The following is a 20,923-nucleotide window of genomic DNA, read 5'->3' on the forward strand; positions in this document are numbered from 1 at the left end:
CGAACTGCAATATGCTGAGCTTGAATGCAGTCTTGAACAAAGTGATGATCGATCTCAATTTTCTTTGCAGGGGCATAAAATATTGGGTTGTAAGCAATCGAGATTGTTAAAATGTTGTCACAGAAAACATTGATAGTGGGTAAAGGAATGGAGAAGTAATGACATAGATTGCAAATGCAAATTAAGTCAGTGGCACTGGAGGCAAGAGACCGATATTCAGCTTCTATTGAGGATCAGAGCAGTTGTGGATTGCTTCTTTACGAACCAAGTAATGAGGGCTGCTCCTAAGAAAATACAATACCCTGTATGGGGATTTTATGTCAAGAGTATCACCGGCCCAATCGATGTCTAAAAAGGTAGAGAGGTGTAAATCTATTTTGGGGAGAATAAGTAAATAATCAATAGTGTCTTGAAGATAGCAAAGAATCCACTTGAGAAGTTCAAAATGTCCTAAAGAGGGTTGATGCATATTGTGGTAAGGTTTGTTGACGACAAAGGCTATGTCGGGCCGGGTTTTGGACAAATATTGGAGTGAACCAGCTAATTGGCGAAAAAGTGTAGGTTGGCTAAACATATCGAGCTTGTAAGTTGGGGTCTATAGGTGGTTTAGCAGGCAATGGGGTGGAGAGTGGCTTGCAAATGAGTCCCCCATCAAGATACGTAGGTAGTGGCTATTAAGATTTTGGCTATGATACCAAGTTGAAACCAAAGCACATGATACCTGTGTATGAAGCTTAGACAAACGCAGAGATAAGAATGAAGACTGTAAATCAAGGAAACCATCCATTCAGTATATTGAACCAATATAGATATAGTGAAGATATTTATATAGCAATGTTAAGCATAAGAGCAAAAGACTAAGTTATCCTTATGATTACATAAAGTGGCATAATAGAGCAATAGAAATAGTGGCGACAAAACTAGCTAGGAACAAAGAAAGTGGCTGAAGGCTGCTAGTTGTTCTGTGAATTATAAGTGGAGCTGCTCTTGTCACATCTTTGATGAACTTAAAATTAATTTGGGCGAAATTTGATCAAGAAAAAACCGTTCGGACATATAAATATATATCAAATTTTTGTACAGATTATATATGCTTAGGCTATTCTTCTCATCTAACTCCAGTCCTACGGAGAAAAAATTATTACTTCCGACGCTTCCGGAAATCAATCCGGACTGGCGCGCGTAAGGCCTCCGCACGTAATAATCTCTCCCGGCAGAGTCAGGCGAAGCACGAGGAGGAGACCAGAGGGCGGGATGGCCGGAAAAAAGAAAATGGCGGAAGGGCTTGAGATGGGCCGCCGCTTGGGGTAGAAGAGCAGGAGAGCACACTGAGAATCTAGATGCGTTGTTGGAATTTAATAATACGTGGCAGCCGTTAAACCCGTATTTTTTCTCCATCCCGCATGGACGGTTGGTCGTGGAACTCTACGAAGATGCTATAAAAGGCACAACGAGGCTCGAAAAATATGTCAGGGAAGGCTGGAGGCGCTCCTCGCCGGATGGCTTCTCTCTTCTCTCTCTCTTCTTTCCTTGAAAACACTCGCCCTCTTCTTTTCCCAAACCCTAATCCTAGTCTCCGATTCTCTTCGCCGCGCCCGATAACGTTTTGGCGCTGCGTGAGGGCGAACGGCGAAAGGGAGAGTTCCTCGCCGCCGCCTCTTACAGTAGAGAAGAGGTCGCTGGCTGTTGCCACTGGGGAGCTCTTCTTGGGACTCGCATCAGTGCTTCTTAGGATCCGAAGCTCCTCTGTTGGGGGCGCTGTCGTTGTGTCGGAGGAGAAAGAGGAGGCGGGCTATTCTGGGAGTCGGGGGAAAGTTGCGTCGGTGATAGAAGAGTCCGTGATCTGGGAGCAGATTTCGGACGGTTTGGTGGCGGAGAGGGAGAGGAAGAAGGTGACGAGCCCCGGGTTCAGCTTCTCTGCCGCGGGGTTGCTGTTTCCCTATCATCTCGGTGTTGCTCGGCTTCTTCTTGAGAATGGTTACATTAAGGTAGTTTTGTTGATCTTTTGTTGCGTGGTTGCTTTTGAATTTTGACATTTTTTATTTGTAATTTAAAAGGTTTTATTATTGGATCTCTGGCATTTGCATGAAGCTTGTATTTATGGAGCTTATTATTGAGGCCTTTGAGTGCTTGGGAGAGTTAATGGAGTGGTAAAAGATAATACCCAGGAAGGTATGAATAAATTATGAGGCCTTCATTTGCTAAAATGTAATTAGATTGGAGCAGAACTCTCAGGTCGTTTGAATGGAGCTGTGTAACCCTTTAATTGTTGTGTGGGTGATCAGATCTCAGTGACAACAAATCAAACATAGTTTGTTACATTGCTTTTAACTTGATTTGGGAATTTCAGCATCTAAGTTGATGAGCTACTATCACTACCATTGCCACTGTCACTCCCAGAACAAACTCTATGAAGGTTCAGGTTGCAGTCCACAAAGCTGCATTATTTAACCACAGCGATATCTATTATGTGCATGATGTTATAATTTGCATGTTCTAAGAAGTTATAATAGCTGCATGCGGTTTCTCTATTATTTATTTAGCGAAGATCAGACCATTACTTTTTGAAGCTTTTGATTTCCGGTCATCGTTCTTAAAGTATTAAGCTTTTAATAGTGGTACTTGACATGGTTGCGTTGTTTAGAATATTGTTAATATGAAATTGTGTAATTGATATTAGTTGAGTATCATCTGAAACTCTAATTTTATTTTTGTTACATCAAGGCAGGCAAAAGAAAGACAACCAGCCAACCACATACAATCGTGTTCATGAATCTGTTAGCCATGTAGACCATGCAAATTTGAAAGTTTGTGTTAATTGGGAATGCTATTCACGTGTATTGATTATTAGTTTTTGTTTTTTAATTTTTAGTTACTTTTGAGTGTATAAACATGCATATGATGTAGGCTTCTGTACGAACAAGGTATTTTATTTGTTGTTTTTTGAATAAATAGTAAGCTGAAAATCATTAGTACATGGTTTCAAATTAGTTTGTGGAATTCCTATTAGTGACTTCGAGTTTGGAATCATCACGACAAAGCGATTTGCTAATTGATCCTCAGTGCAGTTCCTACATTGTGCTTATGTTATGTCCTTCTAGCTTCTGTACATGTGTTTCCAAATTTTATTCAGTGTTTCAAACTGTTGTCTCTACGCTACTAAACCTTTTCTGCTGCAATCTTGTGCTTCCAACTGATATCCCTATGCTACTAAAGATTTCCTGTTGTTGTGTTGCTTTCCTGCTCTCACAATTAGCATTTCCTACTATGCTATAGTTCCAGCACTCATGCAACTGCTGCCTTTCCGCTATTCCTACAACTTTCCCACAATTGCTACTATCCCTGGAAGATGCGCATTACTAACTGGTAGAGTTATAAGTGAGTCAGTCTGCCAGTCGATGTATTTGAAAAAAATTCTTATTGTCGTTTGTGCCTTTAAGCAATTCAAGAAGTGAAATTATTGGAAAGTTTATCTTGGGAAATTAATGCTGGATGTCTTGAAGCCTGTTATTTTTGAGTGGATATTGATATATTTTTTGTAATTTCTTATTTCTTGACTAATTTTTTTTACGCTGCAAAGCAAGATGGTGGTGAGATCTGCAATGCCTTATGGCACATAAGGTTGTCCATCAAAAGAGATGCATAAAGTTAAGTATTCCGGAGATGAGAATGCTCAAGTGAATAAGTGGCTTTACATTTAAAGACATGATGTGAAATGAGTATATTCGTGAAAAGGTTGAAGTAGCTCTAGTGGTAGATAAGATTAGCGAGAGTCGCCTTAGATGTTTGGTCACATAAAACGTCGGCCTTCCGATGGCTCGATTGGGAGAGTAGATGTATTAGATCTGACCCATGTTAAAAAATGTAGAGGTAGATCTAAAAAGAATTGGTTCAAAAGTATTATAAATGAAATTTTTTTATTAGATTTAAATGAGAATTTGACTCTTAATAGGACACAATGAAAAAAAATGATTCATGTAACCAACCCCACATAGTTGGATAAAGACTTGATGATGTTGTTGTTGTTTTTGACTCCTTTGAATGCTACAAATAAGACCTTTGAGGTTTATGAAATTGAGTTGACATTTAATGTTGAATTATAATTTTTTTTTTCTCTTTTTATGCATGCTTGTTGGAAGTATATTTTTTGAATATTTCGTAGGTGATGACAACTAGTTATTGGGAGGACTATTTGTCCCAATGAAAGGCTTGGTTCTTCTATTCAGGGTAATTTCACTACTTCTCTCATGTTATTTATATGGTTTGTATGAATTCACATTTATGATTTAACTAACAACTATTTATGGTAATTATAAGTTCTCTGCCAATGTGAACAAGAGATATGTGGAATTCCAACTAGAAAATTAGGTAATATTGCATTAAAACTTGAAAGGTTTTCTATTGAGGCCTTTAAACATTACTACACATCGGAAGAAATGCTTAAAATTTGAAAATCTTGAAATTATTAGTATTTACCTTATTTTCAACCTATTTGATTTGACTCTGTTCATAAAATTGATGCTAATATGATGGATTAATCTCTTTTCTCTCCTTGCTAGTTTACATCGTGCACCTTACCAGGTGAGCCTACTCGCTTTGTTTTAGAAGCTATTTCATATGGGACATTTTGGCCACTACTAATGATGGATATCAAAAGTTTCTGGTGCCATTGGACAACATGCTTTTTTATGAACTGGCTTGTAGGAGAATGACAATTTGTTTTAATTTGAGTGGAAGATATCAAATTATCTTGATTTTTTGAAGCCTGAAAAAATGATGCAAATTTTCATGTTTGTGCTCATTGGAATACTTTTCATATTTATTTATTCATAGTTTTTTTCCTTGTTTTTTGGACTGTAGAATAGGTCTATGATGTTAGCTACTATACAATCAAGTTGTATTCTCTTGTAATTTTGAGCAGTCTATTGGTATAGCTGATTTTTGCATGGTTTTAACTCAACCCATGAAATTCCAATCAAAACCTATAAATTTTGAATCCTTCTGTTAAAGTGATCTCTAGTTATTCCTCAATGCAATTCCTTCACCGTGTTCTTGGTATCTCTATCATGCTAAATGTGTTTTCAGTTGTTGTCCAATGTTTCTGGTTATCACCATCGTGCTGTTAAATTGTTTCCTTTGTTGTCCAGTGCTTTTTGCTGTTGCCCCTGTGTTTTTGAAGCTTTTCCACTGTTTTGCTGCCTTCCCACTTCTGCTATTATTGTTTCATGCATGCTACTGAAGAAATTGTTTAGGGGAATTGAATTCAAATTTTATTTTTTTTGAATCATTACATATATATACACTCTAGGAGAATAAACATAAAAAGAAAGACATTTAATCTAATTAATTATAATAAATAAAAGAGAAAAGTTATTTAATCTAATTGATTCTAATAATTATATCTCACAGATCTTGGTGTCAGAAGAGAAAATCTCCAACTGTAGCCCACAATTGTTGCCCATGAATTGTTGACCTATCAAAGCCGTTGGCCCCTTCCTTGCTGTGTGATTCAACACTTCCACTAAATTTAGGTTGGACAGGTTGTACAATCCTAACTTGCAAACAAACTTTTCAAGTAGAGAGCCCGATAATGCCTTTGTTAGAACATCGACAAGTTGTTCATGAGTTGGGGTATATACTACTTCAATTTTTGAGTTCTCTATTTTCTCAGATGTAAAGTGTCTATAAATGGTAATATGTTTTGTTCTGTCGTGCTGTACTGGATCCATGAATCAAAATGTGTAAGAAAATATATTAACAAAAATATTTTTTAGAGTAAGATATTAGATCTTAAAATTCTGTTTGTGTATGGTGAAGTTAATGTTATATGGAAAAAAATAGCTAGTGATATTAAAAATGTTGCAAAAGATGTGCTTAGGGTATCAAAGGGAAAAAACACTTAATAGTAAAAATAGTTGGTAGTTGAATCAAAATGTGTAAGAAAAGATAAAAAATAAGAAGATTTATTATATAAATTAATTTTGATGTAAAAACTCTGATAATTTTGAAATATATAAAGAGGCCCGTAAGGAGTCTAAGAAAATATTATGCGATGCAAATATTTTAGCTTTTAATGGTTTATATAATAAATTAGATACTAAGGAGGACAAAAGATATATGTATAAGTTAACCAAACATAGAAATACAAGTAGTAACTAATAACGATTTAGTTCAAGTGAAGTGTATTAAATTAGAAGATGATATTCAACAAAGGTGGATGAGATATTTTTATAAACTCTTCAATGAAGATTATGAGAATGCAATTGACTTTAGTGGCCTTAGCACCCTAAATGAAAATAATTTTTTTTGTTTTTATGAGCATATTAGTAAAATAAGGTTAGAGAAGATTTAAAGAAAATGAAGTGTGAAAAAGCTGTTGAACCGTTGATACTCCTATAAAGGTGTGGAAATGCTTAGGAGATGAAGGAATTTCTTGGCATACTAAACTTTTTAATATTATTTTAAAAAATAAAAAGATGCCAAATGAGTGGAGAATGAGTGTGTTGATTACTATTTTTAAGAATAAAGTTGATGCACGAGATTGTGTTTTTAATGGTTTATATAATAAATTAGATACTAAGGAGGACAAAAGATATATGTATAAGTTAGCCAAATATAGAAATGAAAGTAGTAACTAATAACGATTTAGTTCAAGTGAAGTGTATTAAGGATGAAGATCAAAAAGTGCTTTTATTAGAAGATGATATTCAATAAAGGTGGATGAGATATTTTTATAAACTCTTCAATGAAGATTATGAGAATGCGATTGATTTTAGTGGAGAAGCACCCTAAATGAAAATAATTTTTTTTGTTTTTATCAACATATTAGTAAAATAAGGTTAGAGAAGATTTAAAGAAAATGAAGTGTGAAAAAGTTGTTGAACTGTTGATATTCCTATAAAGGTGTGGAAATGCTTAGGAGATGAAGGAATTTCTTGGCATACTAAACTTTTTAATATTAATTTGAAAACTAAAAAGATGCCAAATGAGTGGAGAATGAGTGTGTTGATTACTATTTTTAAGAATAAAGTTGATGCACGAGATTGTGCGAATTATAGAGGAATTAAGTTAATGTGTTATACTTTAAAACTATGGGAGAGAGTTATGGAGCATAGGTTGTATTGTGATACTGATGTTTACCAAAATCAATTTGGATTCATGCCGGGTAGGTCTACTATGAAAACTATTCATTTATTGAGAGTTTTGATTGAAGTATAGAGTAATATTAAGTACATATATTATGCATTATTCTTCTTAGTCATGGTTATAAAGATGAATCATCTTGCTGTAATTTTATTATGACATAACAAAAAACATATGGCTTTTATGAAAACATTTGATCATAAATAGATTTCTAGCTTATGGTTTTTATTTTTTCTCATCTTGTATGTCACTGCAACTACGTTTTTTTTTTGTCTATTTTCAATACAAATGTGATTCAAAAATCTCAACTTAACATGTTTGTTTCAGGTAATATTATTGCTATCCTTTTTCATTTGAAGTTATTTGTAAATCTTTCCAAGTTATTAGTAGAATTCAAGTTGGATGGTTGAAGTGGAGGAATGCATCGAGCTTGTTGTGTGATAGAAAAGCCCCCCTCAAGTATGATACATGGAATATTTAACTCACATAATAAAATTCATACGTATGTAATGAACAAATGGAAAAATTGGTTAAAAGGTCATTATCAATACGATTTATCTCAAAAAAAAAGGTCTCCATTAGTACCTAAAGAATGGCGAAATAGAATCAATAAACATCGTATGATTCAACACAAGGAATCAAACCAATTGGATTTATATAAAAAATACCAATTTATTTATTCCATGAAAAAAGATGAATCATACGTAATAAAAGAGAAGCATAATGTTGGTTAGACATGCAATGCTTTATGGTACAGAATGTTGGCCATTAAAAGAGAAGCATAATGTTAAGTGTGCATGAGGAAGCTCAGGTGGATGAGTGGCTTTACTCTTAGAAACAGGATACGAAGCGAGCATATATGTGAAATGGTTAGAGTAGTTCCAGTGGAATATAGATTAGAGAGAGTTGCCTTAGATGGTTTGGTCACATAAAATGACATCCTTCCGATGACCTGGTTAGGAAAGTAGATGTATTAGATTTGACTTATATTAAGAAAGATAGAGGCGGAGCTAAAAAAACTTGGTTATAAAATATTAGAAATGACATTTCTTTTTTAAATTTAAATGAGAATTTAACTTTTAATCGAGCACAATGGAGAAAAAGGATTCATGTAGCCGACCCCACATAGTGGGATAAAGGCTTGAATGCTTGATGTTGTTGTTGTCTTCATCTTGTATTCCATTAAAAAAAGATTTGTGATTTCCATTGTTATGGCTTTTAAGAATTGCAGAATTTTAAATATCCATTGTCTACATTTTTAGAGTGTATTTGATAGTTTTTAATAATAAAATAATGTGTATAAATGAGCTTTATAGGCACAACATATATTTGATGTTTTAAATAGAAAAATGTGTGTGTGAGCAGGTTGGTCTGATTGGTCGAACATAAGCCGGTTATGTGAATGTTTGGCCTATTTATTAAATGGCTAAAAAAATATTGTTTAAACTTGAATTGTTTACTTATCAAAATATCTGAATTTGAGCCAATTATTATGACAAACATTGAGCTTTCTCAACATCCGTAGCCATGTTTGGTATTGCATTATACTGTTTTGAAATTCAATTTCAGGCTCATGAACGTTTGTTGACAACAATGAAATTTTGGATACAATAGCATTGAAGTAGATACACGGTTTGATTTGTTGATAGTGAATTGCATACTGAGTAAGAACCGGTCAACACGAAAATGAGAACCATCAGGATAATTCAGTTGATGTGATCTTTGAGAAGTTTAACTAATGACTTGAGCATCAATTTGTTGAACTAAGAAATAATGATGCAAGCACTCAGGGGATATTGAGCTTGTATATTCTCTTCACAGAAGTAACTTGATTAAAATTTCTTGAAAGTACTTGAAGAGCCATATCTGTTGGAGGATTAGGTAAGATTAGATATTCCGTGATTTTTTGGAGCCAAGGGGAGAATGTTTGATGTGGTTTCAGTAGCTCAAAGCTTCTATTAGTCCTTCCATTAGCATATCATGTGTGCTCAGGATATCTAACTGTTTTAAGATATGGTATTTCACTCGTCAGCTTAGAAATTGAGCATTGGCTTTTGAATATGGTAATAAGACACATTTTGATTGAAATGAACTTTTCAGAATGAAATTGATACTCATTACGCATCATATTTGCTACTTATTAAGTTGCTTTTCATTGGTTAGGAAACTACACCATTAGCTGGTTCTTCAGCTGGTGCAATAGTTTGTGTGGTGATCGCTTCAGGAAGTAGCATGAATGATGCTTTGCAAGCTACGAAAATATTGGCTGAAGATTGTAGACTCAAAGGCACCGCATTTAGACTTGGAGTACGTAAAAATTTCTTTATCTTCCTTCCCCTCCATTTTAAGTTTGTTTTACTTTCCAAATACATATCATGTTTGTAAAACTATTTGTGGTTAGGAGGGCACCCTTTTAGTCATTTGCATTTTTCTTCAATTGCGGTTAGTAATCCTCATTTTGATTAAGAAGTTAATGTGTACCATTTTTAGTATATATGTATTTCCATAGTTCTACATGTTTTTAATTCTGAAAATTTTACTTGTTGCAATAAATGAATGTGAAAATAGATCAGTAATTTGTATCAGTCATTATTCCTTAGTGTGTATCATTCGTATGTGGCATACTGTGTAGATTAATGCCATTTGAAATAAATGATACAAATAATTTAAGAAATATGTACTGACATACTTTTTTCTATTATATAATCTTAGAAATTTATAGAGTTTTTCACATAGAATATTCTTTTAACAGCAAAGTTAAAGAAATTATAACTTGATACCACCTTCCAGATAGTTAGCCAACTTATCCTGATCGTTTTGTGATTTTTTGAGGTAGCATTTATCAACTACTGGATTATATATTATGTTCAAATTAGGCAAATCAAAAGGGTGTCAAATTGAGTTGTATAGAAATTAAATCAAATTAGGCCTTTTTGGTCCATTACTATTTTTGTTGATTTTTAAATATTTTTCTTTGCATATGATAAGATAAATATAATTTCTTTCTTTATTTTAGGTGATATGAATAAAGTCCATCCTGAGAGTTTGTTTCTTTATAAATAGTATTGATTCCATATTTCCATATGGATTTTTGTGTTTTGAAGGTTATGCATGTGGAATACTGTTGTTTTTTTTAAATATCATGCCTTCACAGACTCGGATTCATTGTTCTATTTCTTCAATATTATTTAGGAAAAGGAGGCTTATAGAGTTATAGTCTGCATGTTCATTTGGTGTAACTACAATTTTCAAATGTTACTTTATTTATTTGACGCAGACTTTATTTTCATTACTGATCTTTGCCAATAAAGAAAAGTTTCTCTTTCCTATGATTCGTCTGGTATTCAATCTGTTCAATCTTCATTTGGAGGTATATGGTTTGATCTGTTCCCTTGTTTAATTTATGCAGGCAGTCCTGAGAAATGTTCTAAATGAATTTCTACCAGAAGATGTTCACATCAGATCTAATGGAAGGGTCCGTGGTGAGCACATGACCTGTATATGTTGGTCTAGGCTTTAGTTTTTTTGGTTTAGGGCTCTCTGGTTCTTTTTTTAAATTGTTCTAACTTTATTATGATCACTGTTATTATCGTTGATGAATTTTTCTGTCCAATTTTTTCAATTTGGACAGCTGCAAGAGCTACTGTCTAAGTTGAAAAGGGTTTCCGGAATAAATTACATATGAGATACCATGGATACATTTGTCACTATCGCAATAAGGGAATAGCTATGGCAAGGGAATGTGTGAACTTATGATATACACATTAGCTTGATAAATTAAGCTTGCTTAAGGGAAATAGCCTTCTTAGTTTGGGCTACTAATTCACTAAATGTCATAACAAATTGCTGACAGATTTATGTGCCTAATCTTTTTCATGCTTGTTTTTCTCCTTTATTTGTTTATTTATTTTCATTGGAAGGGTTTTTGGATTCATGTGAAATTTTTTGGGTGTGCTTCTTCCAGTGTTATTTCTTTCTGCCAAGGTTCACTAAATAGTTTTGAATTGTATTCTTTGATATTGTAGTTGCTATAACCCAATTATCATGGAGGCCTAAAGGTTTACTTGTTGATCAATTTGATTCCAAGGAAGACCTTATCAATGCGGTCATTACTTCTTCATTTATTCCTGGGTATGCTACTGCTAAATTCTCTTATTTCTTTTTACTCTTAATTTATAATGCTAATGCTAAGCACTCTTATGTCCTTTTTTTGTTGAGCTTTATCAAACATCTCTGTTGATTATGGCATTTTTAGGTACTTAGCTCCAAGGCCTGCTACACTTTACCGCAACCGGCTGTGCATTGATGGGGGTTTGACATCGTTTATGCCACCAACTTCTGCCTTAAAAACAGTATGCTACTATTTTCCCTGTAAATTTTTTAACTTTTCATCATCAGTAGTGTTAGAAAGTTTTGAATTATAAGAAGCTTGAACTTGGTCAGTATCTCAATAATTCCTCGACATTGCTGTTAAGTAACTAAAGGTTTGGAGAGAAATATATTTTCTGGACTTCTTAATCAAGAACAATATTAAAGTATTTATAAGATACTAGGTAAGTAAAATATTTATAAGATACCAGGTATACTTAGAGTTATTTTCTATGATGACTTGCAAAAAATCAAAAAGAAAGATACAAATTTGAAATTCAAATAAAAAAGGATCTTCCAATTAATTGACAGTCACTCATTTATTCTTTCTAGATAAATCATCCCCATAGAATGAGCACATTCTGTTTACTTGTTTTTCACTTTCCCTAAGTTGGAGAGTCGATGTTAGATAATCCCAATTTGTTAATGATGAAGTCAAAATTGAATTTGAGCAATCCTTTTGTAATGATATATGTTTTTTGTCAGGAGTTGGGAATAATAGGCATGCAAATAATTCTTGTTTCAAGTTTATTTTTTCAAAGTGGTGATCAACCTTAATATGCTTGGTTCTATTTTGGGGGACAATTGTGGGCGATATTTATCACTGCCTTATTGTCACAAGTTAGCTTCATTGAAGAATTTAGAATTTTTTTTTAAGCTTTACCAAAGCCAGATGAGTGGAGAATGAGTGTGTTAATTCCTATTTTTAAGAATAAAGGTGATACACAAGATTGTGCTGTTAAGAAAGGTAGGGGTAGACCTAAAAAGACCTGGTTAGAATATATTAGGAATGACCTTTCTTTATTAGATTTAAACAAGAATTTGACCTTTAATAGGACACAATGGAGAAAAAAGATTCATGTAGCCGACCCCACGTAGTGGGATAAAGGCTTGATGTTGTTGTTGTGTTTACCAAAGCCCATTGTAATCACCATAGTTCAGAAGCACCATTGGTCCTGGATTTATATTCAAGTTCATTTTATTTCTTACTCGTGATGAAGTTGCCCCATATAGAGATACATTAAACTTTTATAGATCTTCTGTGTGTTGTAGAACCTTCCCAATATGTATAAGTATAGGCTTTAATATTATACGAAATGCTTTCTTTGAAAAGTAGTCTCTTTTTAGGGAAACTTTTAAAATACCTCAAGATTTTATATATAGCCTCTACATACTCCTTTTTTGGTGAGGGCATAAATTGACTTATTAGGCTTACATAAAGGCTATGTTAGATCTTATGTGGGATAGATATATTAATTTTTTCACCAATTTTTTGTAATAAGTGATATTAACAAGTTCTCCATCTTTGTCTTGTTTAACCTTTATGTTTAGATTAATCGGAGTGTTAATAGGTTTACACTCATTCATTTTGATTTCATTAAGAAGATCCATAATATATCATAATGTCATTCTTTGATTGTCCTATGTTTATCCCAATAAAATATCTAAGGGCTCCCAATTTCTAGATTCAACTTTCTGTGCCAGATTCTTCTTTAGCAGCTCAGTTTTATCTTGGTTTCACCTGCAAAATGATGCTGTCCACAAACAAATAGGATAGCTTTCTTTTGTTATTTTTAGTATTTATAAGCATAGTACGTGATGAGTACATCGCTCAGAGGTTCCGACATGGTATAATTCAGAGTCTTTACTTTTGATGTATTTTATTTATTTTATTTTCAGTTTTTTCCGAGTTTACCCCTGTGGGGAGTGTTTTCTTATTGTAGCCTTAAGGGCATTTGTGTACTTCGCTTTTATTTATGTTGGAGGCCTATATATAGTGGCATTGTGCTTTGTAAAAGGATGATGAATGATTATTGAATGAAAAAATTCAGCTCTTTTGTTTTAGATCTCTTTGTGAGTTCTTGAGAGGAGAGACGCTAGACGAGAGATTACGCAATACCCGTCAACCTTTGGTGGATTCCAAGGTTCGTGTCTCTAGTTCTTTTACGTCTTACCTCTTCCAACTCTCCCCTCTTCCCCAACCACCGCCGGCTTACTCCCCCACCACGACCCTTCATTTTCCCTAACTAGTCACCACCTCAAGACCACCGGCCACTCCACATCTCTCTCTCCCCTACCACCCGAACCCGACCCTTCCCATTGGCTCCACCACAAATCTCACGCCCAAACCCCAAGCTCATTGCCGGTCACCTATTTTCCACCCCTTGATTGAGGAGTTAATGCCTCATTATTACTTACCTAAAGAGCTTAAATGATTTGGGAAATTATTCTTAACCATTTGAAATTCAATTTTTGAATTTTTAAATAGTTGCCTAAATTAGAAAGTTATATTAGGAAAGTCATGAATCTAATTCAATTTAATTTTTAAATTAGATTGGATTGATTTATTCTCTTCCTAAATTAGAAAGACCAATTAGGAAGCTATTCTAATTCCTCCCACAAATCCCTCTCCCCTCCATCATGCCGCAGGCCCCTTTAATGGGCATTTAAATTGTTTTCCAATTAAAAACCAATACCTATTTTAATTTTGAATTTAATTTCAAATTCAATTTTCCCTCTAGTTCCACTTAAAATCTGAAATTAATTCCCACCTAATCAAAATCCCCTAGCCTTAATCCCAACCCCTCCCTTCTCCCTCAAGCCGCCGGCCTCCCACATCACCAACCTGCCACCCCTCCTCTCCCTCAACCCTACTTTCTTCTTCCCCCCTTCCCTACTTGTCTATTCCTCCCATCTCAAGCAAGCGTGCATGGCCAATCCTGAGATCGACCACGGGTTCGCCTACAAACATCAAGGAGAAGTTGATATTTTATTATCTCATTTCTTTGATCCAATTTGGGAGTACGATGACTCAGTGGAAAGTTACATTGCTCGCATGCTCTTTCAACTCACCGAGACGATTGACGAACAAAGGCCAAAGGGACATTGGTTCATCATCGGCCGACCACCTTCCTCTCCTTCTCCGGCTACTTCTCCGGCAGATAGGCCTTACGCATCACTTGTCTTGTGGTGACATCACTCGGTTTGCTTTCACCCTTTATCCGCTAAACCTACTACAAGTAAGAGAGAAGGAACTTAAGGTGAAAACGTCTTGATGTTGTACCGTGGATTATTGTTTCATCGCCATTAGTTTATCTACTTATTTTTGCTAATCACTTGCAAGTACTTCGTTAATCTTCGTTATAATCGTTTGCTTTTACTTAATCTTGTAAGGACAAATTCCAAAATCATCACTTGGTGAAGCATAAGTTTTCCACTAGCAAAGTAAGTTCAAATTGTTATTAATTTCCAAACCAATTCTTGTGCACGTGTATGTTTCACATCAGTACGATTAGTCCAGGCTTTGCTTGTAGTCTTACTTTTTAACTAATTGGGTATAATTTTCACTCTCTTGCAGATTGTTTGTGGCCGTATAATGAATTTTTTAGATAACATATATGTGAGTCAAATTTCCTATTGAATCTTGGAGGATCTATAGAGCTTTTTTCTAGGTCCCCATTGAGATTCAGTTGTTGTGGAGTTCAATCAATGTTTGTTGTAATATATATTAAGGCTCTTATAATATTTAATTTTGTTAAAGGTGAAATATTTCCATGTTATCAATGCCATATATTTGATTAAATCTTTTGCCAATCAATCGAGCCATATATCTCTCAAAAGTCCATCCAATTTAAAATTCATCGAAAACACCTATTTTCAACTAACTGTACTCTTCTTTTTAGGCAAGGTCATGATCACCCAAGTCTATATCTCTCAAGAACTATTTCCACTCAGGTAATAGAGCCTCCTACATATTTTATAGAATCTTTGCTAGGGAAAGTTAAATAGTGGATGCAAAAAAAATAGGATGACAAGTTTCTATTAGACAAACTATGATATCAATGATTTAGTACGTTATTTAATGCCCAAGGAATGGCTAAAGTACATTAAGGTCATCAAGTTTTTTCTCAGAATTTAGACAAAATTGTAAGCCATATATTTGTTTGAGATCACCTGGGCATTTGTGTGGAGTCGTCCCCCCCCCACACACACAGATTCTTTTCATGAGATGATACTTTTATTAACTATATTAGTTTAAAGATATTTTTTGTGTTGGCTTCAGCTCTTCTTTTGGCATAATCATGATCCTGTGTAGAGTTTTTAGATGGTCTTGGTGAATTTTTAATATTTAAATTATTAATACGTCAAGCACATTTTTAACAACATTCTTAATATTAGTAACTATTTTTTTCCACATAACATTAACTTCCTCATGCACCGACAAACTCTTAAGATCTAGTATCTTACCCTTAAAAATATTTTTGTTAATATTCTTTAAATGCCCCCATCTTCTAGAGCAAGGTTTTACTTTATTTTTTTATTTTTCCTTCAACTAATAAGCGATATTGGGTACATAAACTTTCACTTGAAATAACTTTATAATCTTTTCAATCTAAATGATTTAGTTTTCTTATAAAAAATAATAATATGAGTTTTACAATATCCATTCTTATAAGTGATGAGATGCCCATCTATTTTCTTAAATAAGTTATTTGCAATTACAAAATCATAAGGTAAAGAAAAATCTAATATGGTCTCACCCATTCATTAGTCACTCCAAATTCATAGCCACCATGAATGCTTTTAAAATCATCTATCTCTCTACCAACATGTCCATTTAGATCTCCTCCAATAAAAATTCTTTCTTTAAGAGGTATCTTTTGTATTAATTCTTCTAAGTCATAAAATTTTAATTTTGAACAAATAACCAAACATACTTGAGAATGATAAATACTTATAATATTAATAATCTTAGCATCAATAACAATCTTTAAAGTTATAATTATATCTCCAATTCTATTAATGTTTTAGAATATTATCCTTCAAACTCTTATATATAATGACTCCTACATTTCTAGCACAACTCTTTACAAAATACTATAGTTTAAATCCTAAGCCATCAAACTCATTAGCCTTCTCTCCAACCCATTTAGCTTCATGAATGCATAGAATATTTATCTTCCTATGAATCATAATATCTATTAATTTTATTAATTTGCTTATAATAGAACCTGTATTCCTAGTTCCTATCATAATTTTAGTTTTATGAATCATATTCTTTACCCACATTTGTTCATGATGTGGTAACACTTGCCTATTTAACATTGCACTCGGGTGCCGGTGCAACGGCCCTTGCACACTTGTCTTTATATTCATGCCATACAACGTGTCACTTCGAAGGAATACCCTAGCATTAACATAATGTATTAAGGGATTTATGTCATGATTATTCCACAAGTTTTACGCTGGCTGCCGATTATCTAACACAACCCTCAACTTTGTTAATCCAAGACTTAGGACCCGAATCTCTAATGTTGAGAGGTTGGGACCCCAAAAGCCAAATATTCAAACTCACACTTTTCTTTTATTCATATTATTTTTATAATAATTTTTTTGTAGTGGGTGGTGCCCAAGAATATCTTCTTTTAATTCTTCTTAATAAAGAATATTGGCATTCGTGATTCTTTAGGTTAATCCCCTTCATTATTATAATTATTATAGAGATGATTTTGTTCTTAGTATTTCTATCATTATTTCGACATTGTTTAACTCTAATAATGTATCATTTTTTATAAGAGAAATATCTAAATGATACTTGGACTATTTATATGGGGTTATTGTAATTCTCTTTTTAAATTATTTTGGATCAAATTTGAGGAGTTAAATGGTGAGTAAAATGACACCCTAAGGTTTTATAGGACTTATATGTTTTGGCTCAATTGCTCAACAGATAGTACTAGATTCTCATATTCATTCCCAAGTGCAATAAATGTTATGGTAAATTGAAGGTAAAACTTTCTTCTTTTTCATTGCAACTCTTTGTAACTAATGAACTTGAATATTTTTTGAAACTTTCCCAAGGAATTGATTGATGATTATATTTCTTCAATTCTTGCGACCAAAAGGAGGGGGGTAGATTTGGAAAGCAACCGAAGGTTTTCATTTATTAGGTAATGAAAATACAAGCTAACGACCTATTATATATATTAAGGGATCTTAAACCATGCGTAAAGTACTTAATGGCTACTGATATGTCATTGTTCTATAAGATATATATGAATATAAATGAAATATACTTAAAATTATGGATTGTTTTTTTTTTCTCTCTCTTTTGGCCTTTTTTAGCTTCTCCTTGTTACCTTCCTGCTCTTTATGCATTAGACAAGCCGTTTATCTACTGAATCTATTTGTTTTTTTGTTCCTTCTTTTCCTGCCTTCTTATATGTTCCATTGTAGTATGTATTCCTTGTCTAATGTTGTATGCTTCCTGTTTTTTATTTCTACTGTCTTCATTATAATTTATGCTGAATTTTGTTGAACTAATGATAACTGGTATTTTTTATTAATGCATTATTATTTTTCCTGGTAGTATGATTGGCTTTGAATCGTAGAATTTCAGCTTTATATTAGATATTGATGACCATATATTGGTATCAGATAAAATTTAGGGAGATTTACATACATATCACCCTTTATCCCACGTAAAGGCTTGATGTTGTTGTTGTATTTAACACCTAAAACTTTAATATTACATATATGCCACCCATAGTTCATTTTCATATCAAATATGAGTGGTAGAAAAACAATATATAAGTGTTAGGAAGGAAATATGAGTGATATATTTGATATTAAAATAACATAGCGTGGTATGTATGTAATATTAAAGTTTTGGGTGTTAAATATGTAAATATGATGGTATAAAGTGGTATGTATGTAAATTTCCCTAAAATTTAATGCGTGATATTATAAAAAATATATTTATAATTACTGCTGCTTTTTACGGTTTCTTACTGTTAAAAGTTAGCCATTTGCCTATCTCCGTCACGGGAAATTATTTTGTGCGGACTCCGAACATAGAGGATCGTCCGGATTGCTGCTTATTTGTTGAGTATTTACTGTGTATTTTAACATACGCAGTAAATACTCATCAAATCAGTAAAATCCAGTAAATGCTCATTGAAAACTCATAAAATACTCAACAAATACTCACAACTGAGAATTTGTTGAGTATTTACCACGTATCTACAAATTCGCATCAAATCCGAACGGTCCTTTACATTCGGAGTCCGCACATAATAATTTCCCCTTTGCCACACGCAGATCTCTGTTATTTGTGTTGGCGTTTTCTCTGTAGAGGATTATATCATCTTTGGCATCACAGGTTAGGGTTTGTGCTTTTCCAACAAAAAGAATGGGATTGAGAGATATTGGGATCAGCCCTGATTGCAACCCTGAGAATAGAGCTAGTACGAGACAGGTATTTTTTTTCGTTTTTTAATCAGGATATATCTTGTGCCAAAAATAGTCCAAATGAATATTAAATTCCTTAAATTTATTTTGAGATGATCATAATATATTTAACAGTCATTTTGACAAAATTTTAATCAGAATTAATTTCCCTTTTTCACTTTCCTTTTTTGTTTTAAATCAAATTTTACCTTTTACTAATCTTGAAAATTAGTTTAACAGTATTTTTCCATTTGTTTTAAGAAACTAATAAAAATTACATTCCCACCCACCCCTTAGCTCTTCAACTGGGCACTCGAACCTGCAGAGGACAACATCCTTGACAGGCTTTATGAGCTCGGTTATCTGGACGCCAAAGTCTGGGCTGAACAGAATCCTGTGGACTCCATTGTCATGGAAGAAAGCTCACCAAAATGATTGGAATTACAGGTGACATTCTTGAACCTGTGAACTTCCATTAAATTACTCATAAGAAAGAATTAAAAGCTAACAATGATATATATATATATATATATATTAAGAGGTATGTTCTTTTGTAATATAAATATTCTGATTAATTAATTCTTGTTGATCCAAAATTAGGCATTTAGGCTTCTTTTGAGATAGCTTTTGTACTGCTTTTTAAAACGGCTTTTGAGTACAAAATTTTCAAATTCTATTAGAAAACTGTTTTAAAAAGCACGAAGAAAGCCGTCTTAAATGAAGCCTTAATTTATTTTACATGCCGCCATATTGTAAATTGCTTTTCAGGATAGTTGAAACCGAAAATGGAAAGAGTTGAATTTGAATTAAAATTCTATGCTGTTCCAGTTATGATTATTTAACACAACTCCATCTAGTTTGTTATCTTGGTTCAGCTTTTGACATGTTAGAAAAATGACTTTCTCATCATTTTCTTTTTCTTTCTTTATCTTGTTACTCAAGGAGTTTTACCTGTAATATATTTTTCCTAGCTGAACTATTACTTTGTTAGCTCTATTGCTAAATAGAGCATACAAAGCACGTGGAAGAAATAGTTGTAGTCTGAGTCATGTTGACCCGAATATGCTTTTGTCAGATTGGTCTTAGGCTTAGTTTGAGATAATTTTTTTATTGTTTTCTAAAATAATTTTTGTTCAGAGTGACGGTGAAATATATGGGGATATTATTAGCAGAATTCAAGTTGGATGGTTGAAGTGGAGGAATGCTTCGGGCTTATTGTGCGATAGAAAAGTCTCCCTCAAACATAAGGGAAAATTTTATAAGACGGTGGTGAGACCTGCAATGTTTTATGGTGCTGAATGTTGGCCATTAAACGAGAAGCATAATACTAAGTTAAGAGATGAAGATGCTTAGGTGGATGAGTGGCTTTACCCTTAGAGATGGGGTGCGAAATGAGCTTATACGTGAAAAGGTTGGAGTTGCTCCAGTGGAAGATAAGATTAGAGAGAGTCGTCTTAGATGGTTTGGCCACATTAAACGGAGGCCTTCCGATGACACTGTTAGGAAAGTTGAGGTATTAGATTTGACTTATATTAAAAAAGGTAGGGGTAGAGCTAAAAAGACTTGGTTAGAAAATATTATAAATGATCTTTCTTTATTAGATTTAAATGAGAATTGACTTTTAACAGGGCAATGGCGAAAAATGATTCATGTAGCTGACCTTACGTAGTGGGACAAAGGCTTGATTTTATTGTCTAAAATAATAAAAAAATATTTTAAAAATATTAAAAAAAAAATTATCCCAAATAAAATCTTACTCTAACCCATTTATAAGCCTGCTTTTTCCGCCTAGAGAACTCGTGATTTTGTTTGCATAGAATAAATTTATTTTTTTCTACTTACTTTCTTTAGAGTATAAGGATTATATGAATCAAATTATATAATATTAAAAAAAAAATTATGACAATGTAATAATTTTATTGCATTAAATACAACAAAAAATAGCATTAATACTTGTATGATTGTATCAAATTGAATCAATCTATTCAGAAATTCGCAACCACCTCATTTTTCATCATATATACTTTAGGTGGAACACAACTCTCCTTGGCCTATTGGTTGAGAGCTTAGGCTTCCAACTAAGAGGTCCAAGGTTCGAGTCTATGTGTATGCGTTGTGTGTATGAGTTTGCCTTAAATGGCCTAAACGTCCATATATATATATATATATATATATATATATA

The 20,923-nt window shown here is 33.3% G+C and overlaps 1 protein-coding gene across 2 annotated transcripts; it reads left to right on the plus strand.

Moving 5' to 3' along the window:
* The first annotated feature begins 1,108 nt into the window (after positions 1-1,108).
* LOC110101545 (patatin-like phospholipase domain-containing protein 4) lies at positions 1,109-19,711 on the plus strand. 2 transcript variants are annotated; one of them, XM_020829473.2, is made up of 8 exons: positions 1,115-1,988; positions 9,307-9,450; positions 10,553-10,625; positions 11,169-11,274; positions 11,399-11,495; positions 18,674-18,769; positions 19,039-19,188; positions 19,510-19,711. In XM_020829473.2, the coding sequence occupies exons 1-7, from the start codon at positions 1,467-1,469 to the stop codon at positions 19,174-19,176; spliced, it is 1,176 nt and encodes a 391-aa protein (XP_020685132.1). In that variant the 5' UTR covers positions 1,115-1,466; the 3' UTR covers positions 19,177-19,188; positions 19,510-19,711. The 2 variants fall into 2 exon arrangements, with proteins under 2 accessions (XP_020685136.1, XP_020685132.1); XM_020829477.2 differs by lacking the exons at positions 9,307-9,450; positions 19,510-19,711 and having other exon boundaries at positions 1,109-1,988; positions 19,039-19,337.
* Positions 19,712-20,923: the final 1,212 nt, after the last annotated feature.

Source organism: Dendrobium catenatum, unplaced genomic scaffold, assembly GCF_001605985.2.
Source record: "Dendrobium catenatum unplaced genomic scaffold, ASM160598v2 fragScaff_scaffold_1209, whole genome shotgun sequence".
NCBI classification, from domain to species: domain Eukaryota; kingdom Viridiplantae; phylum Streptophyta; class Magnoliopsida; order Asparagales; family Orchidaceae; genus Dendrobium; species Dendrobium catenatum.